The 25,259-nt window shown below is 41.0% G+C and overlaps 1 protein-coding gene across 4 annotated transcripts in view; it reads right to left on the bottom strand.

The window, feature by feature from the left end:
- Positions 1–1,564: 1,564 nt before the first annotated feature.
- Positions 1,565–25,259, bottom strand: part of GAREM1 (GRB2 associated regulator of MAPK1 subtype 1) — a 108,507-nt gene continuing 84,812 nt past the window's right edge. For 3 of the 4 annotated variants that reach the window (XM_062570413.1, XM_062570415.1, XM_062570416.1), the window contains 3 exons: positions 17,191–18,369; positions 12,160–12,329; positions 1,565–8,876 (listed from right to left, as the gene is read on the bottom strand). In XM_062570413.1, the coding sequence (XP_062426397.1) occupies positions 7,964–8,876; positions 12,160–12,329; positions 17,191–18,369 (2,262 nt within the window). In that variant the 3' untranslated portion in view covers positions 1,565–7,963. The remainder of the gene's footprint in view (positions 8,877–12,159; positions 12,330–17,190; positions 18,370–25,259) is intronic. The other variant, XM_062570414.1, reaches the window with a different exon arrangement.

Below are 25,259 nucleotides of genomic sequence, written 5' to 3'. Positions count from 1 at the left end.
CTAGTCACATATGATGTGATTCTGGTGATATAAAGCCTGTTTCTACCTGGGCAGCAGAGCATGCTGTAGAGTGCCCCCAGCTAATGACGACCTGAGCTAGTACAGTCAACTGCAACTAAGCACTTCAGTGATTAGTCACCAGAGTCATAAGGCAGGATGTCAGGCTCTTTCAATACCCTGAATACCATAGCAACTCAGCTCAAGGACAGGAGCAAGAAGAGAGGCAGAACAAGGTAAACACACATCTCAAAGATCTACGGGAGGTTTAATTAGCAAACGTACCCTACAAAGAGCAATGGCACATGCATGAGAAGTAAGTTTGCCCATCTCAAGAAGATGGGAGCTGCTTTTTCAGGCCCCTCCCCAGCTCAGACTCCTCATTTACAGGTAGTCATGTCAACCAGAATTAGAGATTTATGTCAAACTTGATGATGACTATAATGCACGGAAACAGAAAATGTCTCCCGTGCAACAGCTTTTTCCTGACAGGGAGATGGAGTTGGGCTATAGCCTTTCCCTTCCCCTTCATTCCTCAAACACTTCTGTCAAATCCTTTCACCCAGCCTGGAGTCAGTCAGCTGAAGCATCAGGAAAAAAATGTGTTTTTCTTTTCTCCTCTTTGGAAAGCAGAGTGAGGATGCATCCCAGACAGCTCTGCTCTTGGTGAATGAGATTTTTTCTCAACTTCCGAAAGCAATTCTGCTTTTCTCTGTTCCCACACATCCTTCATCCACACATGCTTCTACCCTATCCCAGATGCTAGAGTTGGAGGCAAGTAAACTCCATCTGTCTTAAATCCAATGGCAACTACTGTGGCAGAGTCTGTCTTGCTTTATTTCTCATAAACAGATATTAACGAGTCCATCCATAAAAACCTCCACAACTACTGTTACAAAGCTGCTGGGGAAAACTTTCTTTGGCCTAGAATCAGAAAACAAAGTTTATGCCAAAGGGGATTTTGGCACAACAGCAACTTATCTGCATGACATGTGAATGGTAGTAGAACTGACATTTTCCCTTATTGCTAATATTGGAAGAAATGTGAACAAGCAACCTAGAGCAGAACATTGTTTTGTCTCTAATTTTCTCCCCACCCAGTACATGTTTTAGAGACTTTCCGCAGAACAGAAATAGTTGTGCATGGTTGTGCACTTAAAAGCATTTCCAAATTATAACTGAATACATTTCTCTAAAACCAAAACAATAGGCTAGGGGCTCGGGAAAATAATGTTTTAGGTGAATATCTGTGGGAAACAGGAAAGTCCTCGTGACAAATTCTTTGGGGAACACCCAGCTCAATACTCATGCTGAAGGGGATCAAGTGAAATTACAGGACAATGAAAACTAGGAAAGTGTCTTGAGAGGTTAAATGTGTAAGTGCAATTGTTTTATCAATTATACTAATCTTACTTTGTGAATTCAGTATTTGAGAAGTGCTTACTTCTGAATTAAATTGAGACAAGCAAGAGGATAAGTCAATGAAACCACTGAATCAAAAATAACCATTGTATATAATACATGAACCCAATTGATTTAGTACGACAAATTCTGTACACATTTAAAATATCATGAAAATAGTGTCTTTAATATACAGTTTATATACTTACAATACACGGTTAAAATTTGTTCATATACATTACAAGGATATTTATTTGCACCTGGTTTAAACAATCCGCCTTCAGCCTTTTACAGAGAAGTCCAAAACAGCACAGAATTAAACAAAAAACATGCTTTGTGTTATAACGGAAATGTACTAAGCTGAAGTTTTGGGGCTTTCTCTTTTTCTCCCCCCAAAGTTACTTTTTTGACCTATCCAAAGTGAATCTAAAGAGCTAAGAACTAACAAATATTCTTATTTTTAATACAATTCAGAAGATTGTCCAAGTCAAGAGAATCACTCTGCAGATTTTTACTCTGAAAATTTGGTTATTATGCACAAAAATGGTAAAATCTCTACAACTCCTGGATTACTAGGAGTTTAAGACAGAACAAACTAGAGTCATTTATTGCTAGGCCTCAACAGGGGTCTGAATTTGCTTACCGCCCTGATGTCCCTAATAGCAGAAATAAAATGGACAGTCCCTCACTTTGATTAAGATTTCGTTTGTACTTTCCAGTTCTTGGGAACACTGCAACTTTCAGAGCATCAAAGAGAGGAGGCAGGAGAGCTGGGCTAAGCCCTTGTCCTTTCCCGGAGGGCTGGCGTTTGGCTTTCACCTGGTGTGGTGTGCTCCCACAGGCAACAGCTTGCTGACCTGCATTGCACACAGGCACCTACAGGGCACGATGGCCTCGACTTTCCCACATGCACTCAGGTCACTACCAGCATGCAAATAACTGGTGCCAGCACACTTTATTTCGCATGGAGACAATCCAGGAGTTGATTCAAGAAGAAAACACAGGAGAAAACACTTCAAGTATTTATAGACGGATTTGAAATATGGTGGTTTTGAAACAGTATTGCTATGTACACTGCATCTCTTGAAGCTGCTATTGTGGAATAATGTCAATTAAAGTGGCAAGTAAAACTGTTGTATTGGAAAAAAACCCGTGTAATATAGTTACTTCAATCCCTTGCTTCTAGCTGCAAGGAACGCTTCAAAATACATTTTCCTTCTAATTTTGGATGGACCAAATGTTTTCTGTCTCTAAATTTCTAGCCCTAAGCTATTTTTATAATACAGCAAGAATACGAATGCAAATCTGCACTTTGAGTTGATTTCAATACAACTTTGGTTAGCCAGAGAGGCAGCAATACAGAAGAGTCTTAATCCTAGGCACAAAGAGTGTTTAGAGGAAACTACCGTTTCCCCCAAAGTCGTTTCCTCATCCCTCCCCTTGCCAATGCTATTACCACCTCCATAAAAGCCCTTGTGCTAGAATCCAGTTTTCAAAGCTTAAGGAAACATCTGTACTTGTGCCCTGTGAATGTTGCATAGAAAGCATATATTTCCTGGTGCAAGATAAAAAGACAACTCCACGCATAATAACATTCCAGATGTTCTGCTACCAAAACCCCCAGACAAACAAAAACCCCAATGACAACACACAACTTCAAACACTGATAACTAAATAAACACCAGAGGCCTTACATTTATTTAACACGAGAAAAGAAAGTCAGGGTTAGAACTAACCTGTTTTAGCAGAGTGTCTCTGAAAAGTAAAGCGTTTTAGGCTCGCTCTTGCATGACGCACATTCTCTGAACTCGATGGCTACACCTCTATTAGTAAATAAAATGGGCCAGAGACTTTTCTCAGGTCCCAAGGACAACCAAGACAGCTCACATCTACATGGTTAAACTCCGTTACTCTTCAAAACAAGACTGATTTCATCCAACTCGCTATTTGGGAACAGCTGGGCATTGCTACCTTCTGAACTGTGCCTGGGAGCTGTCTGGGATCTCTTGTTACACAGATTGCTTCATTTGAACCAAAACCATGCAAGTGCCCACACTAACAGTCTGACAACAGTAGACTACCATGAGAGAGCACCCACATCCTACTGCTGTTCAGATTACTAATACAGGTGTAACCAAGCAGCATAGATGGTCTCTGAGGCCAATAATAAACCACTGGATAGTTAGGAAAAAGAGCAAGTACTACTTGTAAATGACCAAACTGAAGTCTGTCCAACACAAACTTGCTTGCATTCAAAATAAATTATCTGGCTAACTGCATCATTCAGACCAAACACTAAAAGGCCACAATCTGCAACCTCTTTAGATTCAAAAATATTTCAGCAACTTATGTGAGTACACTCAGTCATTAGTAATATCCCAAATCACAGACTGTCACCCTTAAAAACAGATGTGAAATTACAAGGCAGACCTGCTACAAATGACACAAAGTGCCACATGCTCTAAATTCACTGAAGGCAAGTCCTATCAAATGCTGAGTGCTACCTTCTCCTATTGACTTCAGCGGGCACAAAGTTCCTATCATGGGGACATTCCCGAGCTTTCAGACATTTCTAATCACAGAATGGTTGAGGTTGGAAGGGACCTCTGGAGATCGTCCCATCAAACCCTCTACTCAAGCAGCGTCATCTAGAGCACATTGCACAGGATCATGTCTAGGCAGGTTTTGAATATTTTCAGAGAAGGAGATTCCACAACCTCTCTGGGCAACCCATGCCAGTGCTCCATCTCTCACAGTAAAGAAGTTCTTGCTTATATTCAGGCAGAACTTCCTGTGTTTCAGTTTGTGCCCATTGCCTCTTGTCCTGTCACTGGGTACCACTCAAAAATAGTGCCATGTCTCTCTTGTACTGGGGAGCCCAGAATTGGACACAGTACTCCAGATGTGACCTCAGCAGGGCTGAGTAGAGGGGCAGGATCACCTCCCTCCACCTGTTGGCAACGCTTCTCTTAATATACCCCAGGATACCATTGGCCTTCTTGGCTACAAGGGCACATTGCTGGCTGATGATTAACTTCCTGCCCACCAGGACTCCCAGGTCCTTCTCTGCAGAGCTGCTCTCCAGCAGGTCAGCCCCAGCCTGTACTGGTGCCTAGGGTTATTTTTCCCTAGGTGCAGGACCCTGCACTTGCCTTCATTGAACTTCATGAGGTTCCTCTCTGCCCAACTCTCCAGCCTGTCCAGGTCCCTCTGAATGGCAGTACAACCTTCTAGTGTCTCAGCCACTCTTCCCAGTTTGGTATCATCAGCAAACTTGCTGAGGAGGCACTCTGTCCCCTCATCCAGGTCATTAATGAGTAAGTTGAACAAGACTGCACCCAGCGGAGTCTGACCCACAGTGGGACCATTAAAGTAACTCCCTGGGGGAACATTAAAGAAGCTCTCCCTCTTGAAAAACCATAAGCAGTGTAGCATTTTGCAGTCCTTTAAAGATTTAAGTCTCTAATCTCATCTTTCTAAAGAGACCACTAGTACTCTCCTAAGGCTGAAAGGACTTCTCTGCTCCTGCCCCATTTCAGAAGTGCTACCATCCCATTAATGCCAGGGACTTTTGGTCAGACTGGTCCACTTAAATCAGTCTGCTGGATTCAGACTGCCTTCTACAGCACCAATGGCGGACCTGACCACCTACCACCACGGCAGTTAAGCTAAAGAGAAACGTGAGTAACTTAGATCCCTTGGGTCCCACAGCTGCTGTATCCTGGCTCCCTTCCCAGATGGTGGAGAGGCGCAAGCCACGCCATCAGGCTGGCTGGTTTGCTCATCACTCTCTTGCTATATGAGAGCAGACACTTAAGTCCATCCTGGGCACCACAGCAGGTGGCTCAATGCTGCCGTCATATCATTCACACAATACAGAAGTAAGAAATACCTCAACCACTAGAAAAGGCTTCGAAAATTAAGCTGATGAGTTGCCAAGGGCAAAGGAAAGGTCAAACACTACATATTACGCATAAAATAGGCAAGCAGTGTCAAATCAGAGTAAGACAATTGAGAGGACATTAAGTTTTCCCCGTACACTTTGCAGTCTAGAGGTTTAAGCTGTTGTTTGGTATATATGACCTGCTTCTGAAATCATTACACACTCCTGTACCCTTTTACAGGCCAGTTCTATTTTGGTCTATGAATACACAATCTAAATGCAGCAAACACATGAATGCAAATTCCACCAGGCTGTTTGCAACAACAATCATTCCAAGCAGATAAAGTAGAAAGAATGAGATAAGAATCCATCCACAGTCAAAGAATACTATTTTCTGAGGGAAACTAATATCCTGGGGCTCTTGGAAATATTTAAGATTGCAATCTCCTCTTTTATATATACTTTCTCCACAGAATTAATGATTTAAGTAAAATAGAGACACTTGATGTTTAAAATTTCGCCCTTTCAAAGCTGAATATTCATTTGGGTCAAAAAGCAGTGATTCTAAGTTGCATATGCAACAAGTACACACATCTGAACAGTACTTAAATTTGATTTAGTCTTGCTTGTAGTTAAAATAGTTTAAGATGCTTAGTAAAAAAGTCTGAAAATAGCTATTGATCTATTGCTAAAAGTCAGTACATTAAGAGAAAGATTATGAATGTTTGGGATTTCTACTGGGATACTTTTTGACTCACTTCTGTCTAGTACCCATATCAATTGGACTTTACTTTCTGCTTGGGAACTGGTGGTATGCATTATTGAAAGACAAGTAACAAACCTTCGCTTTGACATGGACACATGACGTGAAATTTGCCAAGGTCACAGAAAGCTCCATTTGCAGGTGTGTTTCTTTCTTTTTTTTTTTTTTTCAATGAGTCAACACTGTTGAGAAAACAGGCAAAATTAGCTTCCCATTTTTGTCCCCTGCTCTCTGTTTTCTCTTGATGCTCTGCATCCTGCACTCTACAATGGAGGGAGATTTTTTATACTGCAAAAGTTGCAGATGAGAGTTTAACTCCAGCCAGGGCTCTGCTCAGCAGGCGAAAGGGCCAGAACAGCATGATGCTGCTCCAGCATCTCTAGTGCTGGCTCCCAAGAATCCTCCTAGTGCAGGTGCAGAGGATGGAGACTACAGACTGATTTCTGAGGACCTCCACAAATCCTTGTGTATCGTACTCACACATTTCTAAGAGCTCTACCAGCCACAGGAAACCAGTAACAGATTATTGAGAGTTATTGTATTTCTAGCTTTCTTAGCACCTAAATTTGAAAGGGCTCAAAGAGTACCTCTTTCCTATCTCTGTACTCACTTTTGACTGTTATTTCTGTGCAACATTTATTGCAGCAAGTTTTTGCAATTCAGCAGTTGTATTAGAACATCCTAAGAGGTTACAGTCCCTTCCACTTTGATACCCTAAGCGACAATCTACATCCTCCTTGGCCACTACAAACAAGGCAGGTGAAATTTCAAACTTCTCCAACATTTCCAGAGACAAGGCGCGAACTCTCATTTGGCCTCTTCTCATCTGCACTGCATGTGCTTCTTCTGTTCTTTTCCATCTCCTTAATTTTTGATTTCAAGGGCATCTCACTGGAGTACTATCACCTGCCTACACAGATCCGACCGCAGGAACAGAATAGGACAACGAGCACATTTTCAGATGCTCGTAACCACAGCAGAGGAAACACAATGCGTTTCCTTTTGCCAGAGGAGGGCAACTGGAGCTGGCTGAACAAGCTGTCGCCTCTGACTGACACGCTCACGGCTGCGACAGGCAGCATCTGCTGATGGATAGTTTGTGAACTCCTTTTCTCACGAGAAAGCCGCACGATTAGAAGTCATGCTACTTACTCAAGCCATCTGACTACAAAAGCAGCTTTTGAAATCTACAGGTCATAAACTTTTAATTGGCCAGGGCAGAGTGGCTCAGTAGGAAAATCCCCCCTTCTCCCTCCCCTTAGGGTAATGAACTAAACAAGAATTCTGTTTTAAAATATTTACCTATTTTTGCTCGAAGTAACATGGAAAATGTATCCATATTACAGGTAGTCAGGAAGATACTTTTAATAAAAAATATGCTGCAAGAATAGTGTATTAGTAGCATTCACAGCAATTCTTAACATTTTCAGATGTAGTGTCAAAAAAAAAGATGTTTTTGTGTATCTGAACATGCTTTTTGTTAACAGAAAAACAACAAAAAAGTCACAGCATGTTGCCAAACATTACTTGAACAGAAATAACCCCTTAAGAAATACATTTTTTGCAGTTAACACAAAACTGTAAACTGGATTGGTGTGTGTCTTTCAGCATCAAATTATGCAGTAATAAATATGACTATGTTTTAACAGACTACAGAGTAAAAATTCCCTTAATGTCCAGTTTTTAGCAGCTATTGAATGTTCAGGGATGCACAAGGCACACCTCTGCAGATTCTCTACCTTTATTATTGACATTAAAAAAAAAAATTTTGTTCACCACTCAGAAACTTTTGTCTGCATAGTAAGAATTCTTCTACTACTATTTACAGGAAGGACTTTTAGTGCAAAAAACAGGAAGTAATGAATTAGCTGAAGTGTATCTAGCACACCTCATACAGTTTCATTAAAAACCAGTCAGCATCACATTTTTGGCCGCCAGCCGTTAATGAACTGCAGTATTTTCTTAACCTGCAATTTGCTTAGCTTAAAGTCTTCTGAAAGGATTTCTTCTGTAAGCTGAACCAGTAAATTGCCATCAATCTTCTCTGTAACAAAAAATGATATGACGTCTTCTGATAGACCAATAAACCTCAGCGATTTAGACACTTCCTCTATTGAGAGTCCAGAAAGATCTGTGGGTGGTTGCCAGGGAGAGCCATCCCCACAAGACCTTGGTGCTAACTGGAGGTGGAGGGGAGACGAGAAAGGATAAGACACAGAGAGAGTGTCCTGCATGCCCTTTTTAACGGGATACTGATCTTCCAAGATGTCTGGTGAATCAGTTTTGGATTCCTCCTCGGCACCGTCTATTTTTAGTGGTAAAGGACAGGTGTCTAAAGCAGGTTTCTCTTCACTTGTTTTAGGCGCCCGAGGAGGTAAGGCAGGACACGAATGACTCTGCTTTGCGTCGCTGACCGCCAGAGTTTTCTCATCAGTGCATTCTAGTGAGTAACTGGCTGACTTTGGACAGCTAGAGATGGTGTTAGTAAACTCTGCTGGCGTCAGTGGAGAGTACCCCACAGGGAGCTCACATCCATCAAAGTCAAAAGTAAAAGATGCTGGACAGTTTCTCTTTGGTGTGGCTGGAGTCTTCTGCCTGGGGTAGCTATAGCTCCTGCTTGGATCTAGCAGGAAATCGTTTCTGTTTAGGCCTTCAGCAGTTCCTGAAAAATGGTTTGGCCATGATAACCTACAAGAAAAAACTTCTGCTGAGGGGCTTCCAAAAGGCAATGTGCTATCAGGCTCTTTGGATTCGGTTTTCATCATGTTACAAGGGTAGCAGGAAACAGGTGTGCTCTCAGCTGTGTTTGTGTTGTCATTCTCTGTGACACTGCTTAAGGAACAAAGCAGAAAGGATACAGTTAGTACAAAAAATATGGCATTTAAGTAAACCTATAAATTATCTGACAAAATCACAAAGTGGCTGTCACAAAGAGAGAATCTTTTTTCCTTGTGGGAGAATGTTTGAGATTTGAATTAACAATACATTTGAATAATGCATTGACAGTTCTGTTACATTTTCTGCAAGCCTGACAAAATATTTATACACACCAAAACCTCCTGAGAAAGACTCATATCTTGGTTCCTTAAGCTCAAATAAAAAAGTAGATGTCTCAATTCAACTCTGTGTTATCTCCTAATTTTCCAATTCTCTCAGATTTCCACTGTCTAACTCTAGAACATACACTAGAAGTTTTTCTAATTCTACATTTTCTATTTATGTGCCGCAAATGCGTCACATTACACCAAAGCTCATAAGAAGGACAGGTCACCACTGTATTGGATACAAGGCTGAGCAACATAAGAGACAATCGAAATTTTGGGGTCAATTTTTTAATTTGCTTGCATGCATCCAGGGTGCTTCTTCAGAGCTCACAGGTACAAACATTGTAATTCTACAGTAATACAGAATAAGTTAATGCTTATTGCCTTAGGAAGATTTTTTTTACCTGGAAAGGTAAGCAGACCTAGCTGTGTGTGTTGAAAGATCATGTTTTAGCCTTATCTTACCTTGTTTGTGTGTCCATATTTTGGAAATTATGATGGGAAAAACTGCTTTTCAAAGGCACCTAAAGAAAGTTACCCTGACCTATTTCCAAGCGGTAAATTAAGCCTCATCCAAGCGAACGGATGGTTTATATCTAAGTGCCCTTGAGAGACAGAGATGCTAACAAAAGCATGCATTCTATTAACCAAAGAGAAAGTTTGCTAATTTTATGTCACTCTCTAGAAGAAAGCCTGAAGGACTGGGTTGATCTTTGGAGTTCTGGCCAAATAAGTCAGAATATTGGAAAAACAAGTAACAGATTTACAAAATCCCTACTTACAAAAATGGAGAAAACCCAGAAGTTGAAATAATTGTTTTAATTACTCATACCTCTCTCCTAGAAATTAGCAACTCAGGAAAGAAACTAGGTCATCATTCTGTGACAGCTCTGTGAAAACTGCTTGAGGAGGACAGCAGCATTCAGAAAAAGTAAAATTTTGAATGGATTGACCCAGTAAATAGTTCCCTGTGTGTTCACAGTGGCTCAAGCAGGAAGCCAACCTTGGCTTGCCCTGCCCAAACACAAAATACAGATGCATAAGAATAGCTCTGATCAGTATCACTGGAAGATTAGTTGTAAAACTCCTCCCAACAGACCCAGTTTCCTCCTCTACCCATTCATCCTAAGTCTCCTCTCTGAGTCCTCTCAACCTTTCTTGTTTCTTGTTCATGTCATGAATACAAGTCTGCCACTTAAAGCCACTAGAGGTTTAAACATTAGAGGGTTTTTTTGTCAACAAGATATACTTTCAGCAGGTCATTTCTGGCTGTTTAAAGGCCAACTGGTGTAATATACAGAGTGCAAAGCACTTTTTTCACAAATCTAGCCATTGGGCTGTTCAGTTCAGAGAAGACAGTCCATGAGGTGTTCAAAATAAGTAACCATACAGAGAAATTAACTGATTGATCCTGTTTCCGTTCTCTAATCCAATATTAGAAATGGGAACATTTAATGATTTAAAAGAGCAATGGAATTACTGAAAACCAATAAAGTAACATTTTCTGGGCATTTCCTTATTCACCCCCCCAAAAAATTAACTCTTTGGGATTCAGTGCCAGAGGATGCAAGAAAAACCTCAAAAACAGCTGAAGTCAGGCATCAGGCACTTTTATATACAACTAGGGATAAATTACACTGTTTTTGTTTGTTTTTAGAATATGGGCTACAACCCTTCATGATCCAGAGAGTAAGATGACTGATAAAACTGGCAGGACTTGAAGAACAACTTCACCAGTTATCAGGTTACTTCACAAATTGCCATTTTTCTAGGAGCTTCTACTGCAGCACTAGGTCAATGCTATCAAAATTAAGAAACCTGGTCAGGATCCAAGCTGCAGATGAGTTTCACACAATCTTTGCAAAGTCCCAAACACGTGCCATCTGCAAGCCTGATAAACTATATTTCTCAATATTTTTCTGTTTTCTTGGGAGGCAGATGTATTCTCAGCTATAAAGACAGGAAGACACATTTAGTGGCCCAAACGCTGGGTGGTCTTGAGCCCAATATTCTGTGGAGCAGACCTTGACAGAACTACCCAGGCTTTCATAAAAATAAATGAGTAGCCTCAATCTAGAGCCATCACTGCCAGAGACACAACAGTAAGCTGCAAGTGTGCAGTAGGGCTTAGAACGGCAGTTCAAGCATAAGTTATTATATCAATGGCAACTAGACTGAAATAATTTCAATGGTGTTTTTATTTTCAGATCAATGCATGATACCCTCACAGGTAACATTTTGTCACTTTCTTAGAAAAAAATTGAAGAAATATCAAAATAATGGCAACAAATTAAGTAAAAAATGCAGTAAGATTTCGAAAGGCACATACATTTTCTATAGCTAAAGGAAGAATACTTCACTGCTAAGAAAAGGTATGCAACCACATAGTTCACTGTCACCTCTCAACTCGCCTGAGCGGATTTTCCAGTTTGTGGATTAGCTTGTGCTGAAGTGGGTTCGATCTGGCCCGATTCCACTTTACGTGACTTTGCACTGAGTGGTGTCTGGTGACCTCTCCTTTCCTAATCACACCCTGCCTGTGGGTTCACATATAGCTGGCACAATATATTTCTGGATTATCACACCCTTTGTACCCTCCGCCCTTCTCTCCCTCCCCAATTATCAAGAACTGGTTGTACTGCATGCCTGTAGCATTGATATTCCACCGGAAAACTATCTTTGAGATGTTCTCCTTGGAACATTCAAGGCTATCTTCCTCAAAACTTTTGTTTTTCAATCAAGCATTACACAAAACTTTACAGGATTTTCCTGTACAGTTTGCCAATTTATGATGGGATTACCAATAGCAATACATACAGGCATTTAATCTAAACAGCTATGTCCTATATAGTAAAGTACAATTGCTACCGGAGCTGCTTCCTCTTCAGTTTTTAAAAATAACTTGATAGGTTAGCGCATTTCAAGAAAAGTCAGCAACTCTGAAATGACATCACACTTTTATAAACAAGCACCTTCCAAAAGAACACATCAAACTGGATTCAAGATGGCTAAATTTAACTTTCTCAAAAAGAAAAATGCTAGAATGAGGAGCTCACAGTTCAAACACATACATGTTGTGCAGTCCTGAAGAATAGTAGGACAGAGTGGGGCTAGGTGAACGGGTCTGCTGCCGTGGCAGTTTGACTGTGCGAGGAGGAATGGAGGGACTGGTGGAAGAGGACGGCTTTGAACTCCGTGGTGGAACTGGGGGAGCATTCAGGAGCCTGCATTCCTCTCTCACCTGTACAAAAGAAGAATACATGAGTAAACAACTAGAAAATCCGGGCAACAGCACTCTGAAGCAGATGAAATACATCAGTTCAGGATTATTTTGTGAAAAGTAATAATTAAAAAGGGAGAAGAATAATACCAAGTAATGTAAATACATCTACAACAGTATATGGCTGTCATAAGGCTTACTAAAGAACGCCTTACTACAAGCGGGTACTAAAAATCTTCTTAGGGTGCTTTTTAATAAATAACTTGGTATCTGCTCATTTAAAAAGAGGTAGAAATGAAACTATTTAAAAGAACCTTTCAGTAACATATAAAACCAGATCGACTATTCTACATATTTTATGATCTGTAAGAAGAAATGCATTAGGCTTAAACTCCATTAATGCTGTTTATTTGGATGTAATAATCCAAGCTTGCAAAATGAAAAGATCTCACAGACTTTGATGTTTCATGACTTATTTCAGCAGTGATAGCCAGCCAGCCAGTGAGAGGATAATTCCTAGCACTATCCCTCAGGAATAGTACAAGTATCTATCATTTATCAGCTACATCCGTGGCATAAATAGCTGCAGGAAAGCACTAAAACAGACTGGATTTTGGTTGCCATTGTCAGTGTTTGCTGTTGCTTCATCTTCACTCTTGGTCTAAGCACTCTGATAGATGGACTGATCTTTCCTTTCCATTCACTGCCCAGCAGAGGGCATGGCGTCACCAGCCGTGCACCCCACACTCTCTAGCCCAGCACTGTACAACAAGCACCTTCAGCACAGAAAAAGATAAAATTTTCAAGGCCTATTTCTAACACCAAACCTGATGAAGCATGAATGGTGGCGTTATTTTTTAGTATGTTAAATTATAGAAACCAAAAAGCAAAACAACCCTACTTTTTTTCCTCCTCTGTGTGTACAAAATAAGAATGGACCAAGCCTCAAGCTCAGATCAGGAGACTGAAATGCATACAGATGTGGTGCTGGGATTCAAATCCGGAGCTTCTGTAGCTCCCATAGAGGAATTTCATGGTAAGGTTAGCTGCAAAATGTACAAGTTGAAAGGCATGAGGCAGAAGAGCCTCTTAAAATAACGAATCAACTTATTAGGATGGATTTCAAGCAAAAGAACTTCTTATTTTCAAGCAGATTTCCAGATCACACAAATCTTTCTTCCAGGATCACTGTTGAGAGACATAGTTTTAGTAAAGTAAATGATATGGAAATAATTAGGCAAGAACTAGCAACAATGCCAACAGGTCTACTTACTACAGCCAGCTCATTTTTTCAGCCTAAAACACACGACCACAGCTCTGCTTATCTGCAATTGGATTTGGACCTGTCTGGTCAGGAGTAAAAAGAAGACTCCATCCCCATAGAAAAAAAAACAATGGAATTAAGACCTTAATCTTGTCAGCATATACTTGGGAGAGCATTTTCATTTACTAAGGCTAAAGGTGAGTAAGGTTACCAAAAATTAGACTGCCAGACAAGATTTGTAAGGACTCACCACGTACCCTTGGCAGGAAGAGACCTCTTATGTTCTGCTTCTTTGAAATAGTCTTAGATGCAACAGGAAAGGGAAATTTTCATTCTGTCTTGAAGTCACAGCTTATTTTCAAGTTTAACAACACTGCAGAACTAAAAGTGAACTTAGCAATTCTGCAATACATAATTAGCAATTAAAGTGATTTAATTTATTTAAAAACAAAATAAATGTGGAACCTTTTGCAATTCGCTTCAGTGCCTTCAAAATGCAACAACCCATTTAGTACTTATGTGAAATGGAAAACTGGGGACTGGGACATTGTAGTACATTTTTTCCCTAATTCAGAACAAGTTAGAATTACACAAAATGCCCAACAGCATAAAACATTGAAATAAATCTTGCTCTAAGGGTTCTTATTTGCTCTCTTGCAAAAAAATGGAATCAATTTTATTCATGTTTGTTATTGAATTCAGGCATAAAACTCTTCAACCATTTTAGTACTGTGCCCCAAGGATACCTAAGGAGTTTTTTTTCCCCCAAGTCAGACAAGGCAAAGTTAACACGCCGTGCTATTGAATATATACCATGGGGTTAGAGAGACCATTCAGGGGAGCTCTTGGAGCACTGCAGATGGTCAAGGGGTTAAAGAAATTCTTTACTAGAGAGACTACTGGCTTTCAGAGGTACTGGCGTAACAAACTATACCCAGCTCCTTTCCTGACCTGGATTGTAGATCAGAATTAGGCTGTAAATAATATCAGTTTGTAGTCCCAGTTGGTCCCTATCACAAGACCATGATGATTGCTGCCAGACTCAGCTCTCAGGAAACACAGCTGATGAATAATATAGAGAGATTCTGCAGATTCAACTAGCAAGAGCAATGGGAAAACTTTCCAGGAGATGTACTCTTCCCAGTCCAAGAGTACAGCAAGGAAGTAAATTCAGGGAGGTGGGGAGGGGGAACAGCCATGGCGTGCTAAAATAAATGCCTCGATGGCTGCTACTAGGAAACGCTCTCTCACTCAACAGCACTAGACGACAGGCAGTTGCAAGATGCAGATAAAGCACATCTGGTGCCTGTACTACGTGTTGCTCAAGATGCCCTGGTAACGGCCCATCTTGGCCGTGGGGCTCTTCAGGAAGGGCTACCCCTGAGCAGCAGTCTGCAGCGCCCGTCTGCGGGAGCCGCGGTCATGAAACGCGCTCGCAGCCTTACAGCACCATGCAAGCACCTGAACTGCAGCAAGGCTCGAGATGTGCACGGGGCTGAACTGAGTTACCGCTGCTGAGACTGTCCAGATGAGAAAAACAAACAGTTGCTGGTATTGCCACAAGTACAGCAATTTAATGTCCCTTGCATACAGAAGTTTGAAATTCCAGCATGTTGCATCTGGGACATGCCTTAAATCAATCAGGAGAACAGTCTCTGATTTTACTCAAATTAGTGTTCGGAGACTGAAGCAACTTCTTAGTTACAAGCCCTAATTCAGAGGCTGTTTTCTTTTATTTCTGCCTTGTGCTACTTTGACTTTCCTCACAGATATCTAGAAAACGCACGTTATCAGGATGTTTTCATCCTGTAGGTGAAAAGAAAAACATAAAAGTTTCTGAAACACTTGAGTGTCCTTCTCTCCTACAAATAGCTCCCGTACACGTATTTTAAATTTAGTGCATGCAAAAATACAGTTGTCAGCCAAACTCTGCAGAAATGCTATGGGATATCGTTTTAGAGGGGGTGATGACTAAACCTCATGCTCATCAGCAGCCACTGAGATCTACTTATTCTATAAATACCCTACATGGAAACCATACAAACATCTTTTCAACCCCAACCCACTCATGAATTCAGCAGGTCACTGATATCCATTCCAAAGCTGTTCCAGAAAGCCACAAAACCAACTCTAAATCATTATCCCATCTATGAAGATGCAATTTATTCTTTTATTTTTTCATGAGGTTAAGACTCTGCCCACCTCAAAATATAATCTAATAACTTTAGCAGAAATCAGTTCTCTTACACAGCCAGAAAGCAATATTAAAATTGCTGTCAGCACTCACCCACATTACCTCAACCTTGGTAGCTTAAACACACATGACAGTGTCGCACACTTTTCAAGACGACCTTGAAAGGCAATTGCCACGGCAATATACATACGTATCCCAAACGCCACCCCAGCGACCCCAAGGAAGGCCTGAATAAGGGATTCTCTATTCCCCAGGCTTTTCCTCCGCTGTGGGGCAGGTGCTCCTGGCACCCCCAGCACCCTGCTTCTCTCCCCACGGCGCGCTGCACCATGACTGGGGCGCACGGGGTCCCTGGCAGCTCCCTGCCGCCAAGGCCGGGAGTGCGAAGGGCCTGGGGTCCCTGCCCGGAGAGCTGCTGCAACCCAGCTGTCCTCCTGCGGCGGCCTTGTGCTCTTGCCCGCTCCCTTGCGCGGGCTCTGGCTCTCGTTTGACCCTGCGCTGAAGCAGTTCAGCTCACAGAAATCACAGCAGGAAACTAATCATTTTCCAGATCCAGATCTGGCTCCTTGCCCAGGCACAGGAGTGCCAGAGCCAGCACAAAAGAGAAGCCAGGACCATGTGTCTGGGAGAGGCGGAGGAGGAGGAGGAGGAGGAGGGTGGGACTAGCCCCGTCACGGGTTGCATCAGCGCAAGCTACTGGGGAACCTCATCCACGTACAGCGCAGGCTGGCGCCTGCCCAAAGCAGTTGGATGAAGCTTAGGTACATACCTGACCTCAAAAGCAAGTGAGTGCGCTTGGGTTCCAGCACTTAGACATAACATGTAAACACTCTTTGCGAAGAGGACATAATGTCTTTAATTTCCTATCTCTGCTGAAGCTGCTGCGGCTGCTTTCTTCAAACTGTTTTGGTGGCACAGTCCAGTCACTGCAGTTGTGCACTTTAGGCCTGCACTGACACTTTCCTCTCCTCTCCCAGCTGCAACTGCCTAATGCGGTAAGCAAGTTTATCCAGTCAAATAAATAAAACTTAATTTTCAACCAGATCAGTTTTTCAACTGGATTGTGGTCCAACTCCCAAGGCTATTGCTAACACTGCTGAGACTGTGGAGTGGCAATAGGAAAAGGCTGGGATCAGCACAGTGTACTGTAATTTCATCTCAGTTTTTGTCTGTGAGAGTAAAAAGACAATCATATTACCTGGGAGTTTCAGGATCAAATGACCTCTTGATCCTTGATTTTAAATATACCTCTTACGATTTTTACAAACTTGGTAGGAAATTAGTTGAAATCGCACATTGCTCCTCCCACCTTTTCCTTGCCCTCTACCTGCCCCCCCCCATCAAGATCTTCTCTAAAAAATTCTCAGGCATACTCTTCACCTGTTAAAACAGAAACAAAACAATATGAATTAACTCAGACTTACTGCTTCTGATTTGGGAGGCACTGGAGGTGGAGGTAGGGAAACTTCTGAAGACTTGGTTGTTGCTCCGATAGTCCCAGGCACAGGAAGAGGTGCGGTACCACATTTTGATCGGAAAGAGCCCCTGTAATTGTCACATTTGTTCTTTTCACTTAGTGAGCGAGTAAGAGGTTGGTCCCCAGGCTTTCCAGATCCTTGGTCCAACCACAGCTCTTCATAAGGAAGTTCTGGTTTTGTAGGTAGAAACATTGAATCTTCGCTAACTTCAGGAAAAAGATAATCACTGCTACTGTCACCAGAATCCTGGTACTGAAGAGCATCGTGGGAAAACAGGGCCCATTCATTACACAAATCCCTGCAACCGTGAAGATTCACTTCACTATTCCCATGCAAATTGTTTCCATAGACGCACACTGACAGCCGATGGAAGGACTGCGTAAGTTCGTCCCGGGCATAGCTCAGGGAATTTGGCACATGGCTGTGCCCAGTGCATCGACTTTTCTTCGGGCTCTTGCAGTCTTCGTTCCAGTCAGTTTTCACATCTCGCACGGCACGGGAATACTCATCTATGTCAAACTGTTCCTGGCATATATTAAACCAGTGCTGGATGAGGGATTCATGCCACAGCTCCCCCTTCACGAGACTGTCAGGTAGGGTAAATTTTGGAAGTGTCAAGTGCAAGGGAAAATGCATTGGAATAATTTTGTTGCCACGAAGCACACAACAAACCACCACAGTCTTGGTTTGAATGTTGACAAACTTATATCTGTGCCCTTCCCGGATAAAATGCAGGTCATAAGGATTTCTTGGTGTAGGACTTGGCACAGTTACATTAACAGGCAGCCTGGTTTTTTCTACTATATTGCGAATTGTGTGCTCACCTTCTTGCATCTGCACCTCCAATGGGCTGCGAGTACTAAACCTACCCTTACACTGGAAAGGGAGACTGATGCTTTCATTGGTCCTGTGGTTCATGCAGATGAGGCAGGGCATTTTGCCTCTGCCTAATTTACTAATTGAATTAAGTTTCCCAATTTTTTTGAAGATGGTGTTGAGTCGTGACTTCTCCTTAGAAGATTTTGCATAAAGGATTTCTGCTTGCCCCATTAAAGTGAGCTCATCCCCAGTACTAAGTGTAATGTTGTAAACCTCAGTGTCTTCATTACATTCACCTGAAGCCACCTGCAAAATAATAATAAGGAATTTGAAGATAATACTTCAGATGATACCAAATCTATTGAGACTGTACTTATAAACTATATTTTGAAAGAAATTATACTAATTTTAACTGAAAAGCTGAGTAGTCAAATGCAAGGTTTATAGACTCAAGCTCAGTCAAGCAACATTCTTGTTGTGCCACACATTCTCCTATCTTACTTGAGGGGAAACAGTCACCTGAAATTGCCAAAGAGGATATGAGATATTCTTTTTTTAAGAAAGCACAAATCCACATGTCCCAACAATTCAATAGTCACTTGTGTCAAGCAGCTATCACAGAATGCATCTTGGTTTCCTTGGACATTCTCTCCCCCCCCCCCCCCCCCGCCTTGTTTTTGCTGTTTCTGGTACTTATTTGCCAGGATCTTGAGGGAAGTAAACATCCTTCTTCTACCATCTTCAATTCCCTGAAGAGCAGAAAGATGATCTCATCATTATGAAGTATATCCCTTTGATATAATCTCTTCCAGGCTACTGGGAATGAGAGATGACATCTATTCCCTGAAGGAGAAGTCAAGAATATTGGTTCTATCCCGTCTGCCAAACTCCCCCCTGCTTCCTTGCTTTCCTAGTCATAGACTTCCTTCCTCATTTTTTGATCATAATTGCTATTTAAGAGATTAAACAACATATGCACAGCCATGTGTGTGCTTTTCTACTATGGAAATTGTACTGTAGAGAGAAAGAGAAAAGAAAAAAAAAAACAAAACAAAACAGATGTCCAAGGCTCATTTGTTCCTTAAGTTATTTTCTTAAGACTAGAATAACTCTTTACAGACAAGATCTCTCTCTCGCTCTGTCTTATTTGGGTGGCTTCACGTTGAAGATCTTTCTCAGCAACCTACTAGAACTCACCCAGCCCTTCCTCAGCAGCAGTAGATGTCTATCCACAAAAGAAGGTGCAGCAGACAAATACTAGTAGCCTGCTGTAGATCATTTTTATTAAAGGAATACTGTATATATTTAAAAATTTGTAGCTGAAAAAAACATGCAAAAATAGTAAATCCTCTCCTCAACGACAAAACTCCCAAAGACTTCATTTAGCTGTGTTAAGTTCAAATTCAGGCTTCAAACTCCAGCATCATCACAGAACAGCCACGGCATGAACTCAAAAGTTCCAATTAGTTACAACTGCTGTAAAATAACCCAGTGTCATGTAAGTTGTGGTCTGCTATTTATCTTCATTCGTAAAGTTGTGCTTATGTTCTGCAAATCTTTCAGAGCGAATGCAGAGGCAGTTCACTAGAGGTGTGCCTTCTCAGCATTTCAGTTTCAGCGTTTCCTGAAAGGAAGTCATTCAAGTTTCAAATTATCTAAACAAACACTAATTAGTCTAATCCAGGAAACTGCTAGAACTTTATTGTACGTAACACTCATTCACAGTTTATACCAATGGCCAGACAAGATTCTGAAACACCACGGCATGAAAGGAAAGCAGTCAGTCCTTGCTGATAACGTGGGAATGACGCTCATTGCCGTTTTCTTCTCAAAACCATCCCAGAGAGCTGCATTCAAGCTGCAGCCAGTGATGTAAGTTTTGACTTGGGTGACGCTGATAAGGGTTGAGGACACTCAGAGCTTTGTGCACCTACCAGTCAATCCCCCCCCCTCCTGTTTTGGAAAGGCCATATTCTGTAAGAAAACTAGTTTCTAGTACCTACAGATATGTGCAAATGACTTGCTTGGACAACACAAGTTGCACTCTCAGAAATTTAAAGTTGGGAATGTGTCATTACACATCCTCATGTCCCAAAAGCCACCGCTGGGAGCGAGGAAGGTGTTACAACCCATGGCTGTGGGAGCTGCTGCTTGACAACATGTAGTTCCCTAGTGATTCACAACCAACCAACCTGTTGTGCAAGGTAACGGACAGTCAGATGTGAGGGCACAGAGGTAACCAATTTGCATAGCTTTGCAGTGAAGGGCTCACAAAGGGATGGCATTCATTTCAACCAACTACTAGAAATGGATTTTTAGATTAGACCGGTTCAAAACTTAAAATTTTGAAAACGCTCTTCCTTTTTTTTTGTTGGAATATAATCACAGGATAATAATAGGTGAAATAAAGTTGAATTTTACTGTGTTGCAACAAAAGAAAAATCATACCACAGTTCTAATTTGGTGCTCTGAACAAAACACTGATGCGTGCACTTCCTGCTGAACGAAAATACATGAGATATCAGTTGTTGCCCAAAACTGCCATAAAAAATGAAAAACGCAAAACCAAGTGTCTAAAGACTGCACAAGTCTGACTTCGTTTCTATTCACAAAACTTTACTACAGTGAAGTTAAGCCTGCTGGCAGACCTCAGCAGGCTAAGTGTATTTTAAAGTGTAGGTTCTGAAAGTCAAAAAAGCTAACTCCTCTCTTTTTGTGTTAGATTTACACTTACTTCATTTATTACCATATGCTAGTTAACATCTATAAAGTATACACAGTGGGTAAAAATTAGTTCCAGGACATTAGCAACAAATGCATCTCTCATTCATATCATGAATTCAAATCACTATAAAGCTCTCTAAAAATTCGTGTATAGATGTCTCCTTAATTTTATATTTCTCAAATTATGTATCTAAATAACCTTCATTCTGCCCTCGTTGCAACGGTCTATGAAAATCAAACTTTCTCTGCCTTGTTCACTAAACCATTTCATCAGTGGCCACAAGACTTAGGAAAACGGCAATCACTAGGGCCATGGACTTAGCACAGGATATCAGATGACAGACTCACAGAATTGTCTAGGACAGGGGGGACAGGACCCTCTTCTAGTCCAACCTCATGCTCAAAGGAGCTCTAGTTGCTCCAACAATTAAGTTGGAGCTGGCTGCTCAGGGCTTTGTCCAGTTAAATTTTTAGTTTCTCTAAGGATGGAGACTCCACATCTTTTCTGGGCAACCTCTCCCACTGTTTGATCACCCTTATGGTAAACATTTTTTTTTCCTTATGTCATCAGAGCAGAATTTCCATGTTCCAACTTGTGCCTGTTGCCTCTTTTCCTTCCACTGGGCACCTCATAAGAGACTGTCTCTGTCTTCTTTATACTCTCCTATTATGTGGGTGTGCACAGATCTCTCCTCAGTCTTCTCAAGGCTGAACAAACCTACTTCTCTTTGCCTCTCCTCATAGGTCATTTCCTCCAGTCCCTTGACCATCTTGGTGTATTGGACTCTCTTGCACATGCCTTTCATGCATTAGGAGACCCAAAACTGGAAACATCACTCCAGCTGTAGTCTCACAAGTGCTGAATGGTGGGGAATAATCACTTCTCTCAACCTACTGGCTACACTCTTGCTAGTACAGCCCAATATGCAGTTGGCTCCCTTTGGCTCAACCACACTGCTGACTGTTTAACTTTCTGTCCAGCAAACACCCGGGCAAAAAGGGGCACCCGGGTCTCACTCTCTCTGCAAAGCTGCTTTTCTACTCAGTCACCCCCAGCCTGTTGCATGAGTTATTCTGTCCCAGATGTTGGGCTTTGCACATGTCTTTGATGCAGTGTGAGGCTCCTGTCAGCCAAGGAACCAATCAGTCAAAGCTTCTCAGTTGTTAGAAGCAACGTGGGTCAGATTTAACTGAAGCCATGTAGTACTCTTTAAAAAATCGTGATCTGAGAGAGAGTACATATCAAAAATTATTCCTAAAGGCAGAATGGACAACACTATTTTAGGTTCAGCTTCCTCTGCCCTCTAAACTTTCAGCATTAACACAACAGGATTTATACCTTGAAGCATGCCTACATTCCTTTATAGAACATCTCAGAGCGTGCAATACATACCCTCCACTTCCTGCTATGAAATCATTGGTGGGATGTAACAGAGCCCTACATTATTTCACAGACTTTGAACTGTTAGCAGCATGTCCTACTCTGTGCACACGATCCAGCCTATAATTTGTGCATGAAGAAGACAAAAGTGAGCTATCTCAGAATGGAAAAGTTAAGGTAGTTTGGAATACAGACTGACACAGAAATAAGGATATATTTTTCTAAAATACTGAAACACTCTACAGAAGGTATAAAGTATTCCTGGTCAAAAAATAATTTAACAATTAAGAAGTACCAAAGCCTTCATTTAGCAGCATAACAGTCGATTCCAGTTCTGATGAGACTCTACTCTGACTCATACTTTCAGCTCATTTCCTCTCTACCCTGGAGCAATACTCTTGCGTCCTTTGTGACTTCTGCCATATTCAGCTTTGAATCTTCAGGTGTGAAGAGTTTTGAATCTTCAGGTGTGAAGACAACAACTTCTAGAACTTCCTACTTCTGGTAGGAAGCTGAGATCAGATGATGGAACAGGGAGAAAGTAAGACAGGACAATACTTCAAACATCTCCTTAATGTGGAAGTACCCTCATAACTTTTTGTGTATATCCCTCCTCATATCTTCTGTTTAAAAAAGGAGCTCTTCCTTGGACAACTCCAATGCAACAACTTGAAGCAGTAACTACCATAGCTCCAGCTGCAGCCATTACCTGATAAACAGAAAGCCTTCTCCAATTACTAAACAGTTACCCTTGGGAATATCCTGAAATAACTCATCCACAAATATGTTCACCTTTGTGGTTGTTCTCTCTGAACACACTGCTTTACACATTATAACTATGACTCCCATCGTTCCCCCCCCCCCTTGCCCTTCCCAGACAATTCTCACTTCCTGGTAATAGCCTCATCAATGAGTCTAGCTTTGAGGAAGAGCCACTTTGGTATTCTGTAGTCCAAAGCCATTTAGAAATCACTCGTAGATGTTCAAATTGAACAACTAATACACAGAAAACTACAGAATCAGAATCAACCTATTCCACACTGTATTTACTCTTCACCTTCCTATTGTTGGTAGTTAATCCATACTGGCAGTTCAATATTGATGCTGGATGCTCATCAGAGAGGTTGCTGCCTTAGAGATGTTTCGTCAAACACACGTGGTGTGTTATGTCACTATAATTTTTTACTTTTTAAGACTCCTGCAATTCAATAGCAATCCACAGGGAAATTCCATTTATTGCAGAAGACAGGCATCAGAAAGATGATGAATGATTATTTAGGAAACATTTGCTTTTCGGAAAGCTTAAGCATATCATTTCTTTTGCTTAAACTAAAGTTAACTCAGAATAATAGATTTTGGTAACACCTACGTCAATATGCTGTCCTGAACTCCAATTGTTCTAATTTGTCATAGTTTGAAGTAGAAGTGTTTAATCACTTGGACCTGTAAAAACTTCAAATAAAAAATTATTTGTGGCTTCATATAGCTTGCTATGCCTGCTAGATCTTATTAGTGTAAGCATTGCATTCACAGTAAAAATTCACGGCTAGGATTTTTAGTTAGCACTGTAACTTTGAGGCCTCTGATTCATCATTACTGCATACAATTTTCAATATTAAAGCCAAAGGATTAGAGCATTACTATTATTACTTTACAGGTTATAAAAATGCATAAAGGTTTTTTTAATATTAAAAAATAGTCTTTAGGAGAACGTCAACTGAAGAAAAAAGCAAGCTTTTTAAAGGAAGTTAGCTAAATTCAATAAGAAAGTATCCCTTTTTCTTTTATAAGTCTCCTTGTCTCAAAAGACAAGGAATCAGCAAATACAACTGCTCCATTAGTGTAGGCATGTTTTCTTCTCAGCTGAGACAGACTTTGCTCTGAAGCCAGTTAAAGCTGGCTTCCACGTTGCTTTAAGGATGTCTCAAGTAAATCAAAAGGTTCAAACAGAGCCCTGAAATATATGACAGATAATGACAGCACTCTAACTTCTAACGCAAAACATCTCTTCATGTGGCACGTCTAACGGCAGCCCATGGAGCCATATGAGGCAGTGAACCTTGCTATCTGGGCTCCTTTCAGAGCAGAAATCCTCTAAAAGGTACACAAATCTAGGCATGAAGCAGCGTATCTACTTCTTTCACTCTAGAACTACATATCAGACCCTGGTGAAAAGGGGCAATCACTATTTCAACATTTTTTAAAAAACCGTATAGTTTACAGCTTTCTAAATACATATGTTTTTGTGAACTTGGGACAAGATTATCAGACCAACAGAACTGCAACCAAATCAGGAGATCAGTCTTGCTTCACTGGACTGTATTAACATTTGTCAAAAAAAAAGAAAAAAAAAGGGTTTCATCATACATTATTTTTGACAAAATGCATACTCTGTATTGATCAACACAGTTAAACACTGTGAAAAGAGGATTACTAAAAAAGTAAACAAATATATCAGATATCAAAAGTTCACACCAACCAAATGATATCTTTGATAGAAAAGAAAAAATCATTACAGCTAGTTAACTGTTGTACTCTTCGTTCTAGAAATGCTCTTCAAACTGTTCCACAGTGTCTCCAGGGAGACTGTTATCTTCAAGATGAACATAATTTCAAGATGAAAATGAGATCCCAGAAGGTGTAAAGGGTGTTACTATGTCACTAAATCATTTCAGGAATTTATGGCTCATCCAATGTTCCCTCTATCAAACAGTATTTTTCCTTTTTAAGAGATTTTTTTCTGACTTACGCCCCAAAATGACGTGGGGTTTTTGCTATTTTTTTCAGGTCTCCTCTCCTATTAATACAAATAGTTTCCTGGTTATTTGTGTGGACTGACATCTTTATGGGATCTCAGTATTTGACTGGCAACCTATTGCTGCTGGTTCAGCAAAAGGTAGGGCCCTGTGGTGGTTCAGCTTTCCTAATGATGAATTTCTTCCAACCATACAGAATCAGAAAGTCCTGTCTTTGTAGTGTAATGCTGCTACAGAAACAAAATTCTCTGCAATAGTGCCCTAAGTATTACTACGAAAAAAGCTGTCAGCTATCTGCTCAGGAAAGAAAAAACAGAATGTCTCTAATTTTCAAT

The sequence above is a fragment of the Rhea pennata genome, chromosome 2, assembly GCF_028389875.1.
Source record: "Rhea pennata isolate bPtePen1 chromosome 2, bPtePen1.pri, whole genome shotgun sequence".
In the NCBI taxonomy this organism is placed as follows: Eukaryota; Metazoa; Chordata; class Aves; order Rheiformes; family Rheidae; genus Rhea; species Rhea pennata.
Note: the sequence above shows the minus strand (reverse complement) of the source record. Positions and strands in the feature narration are given on the sequence as shown.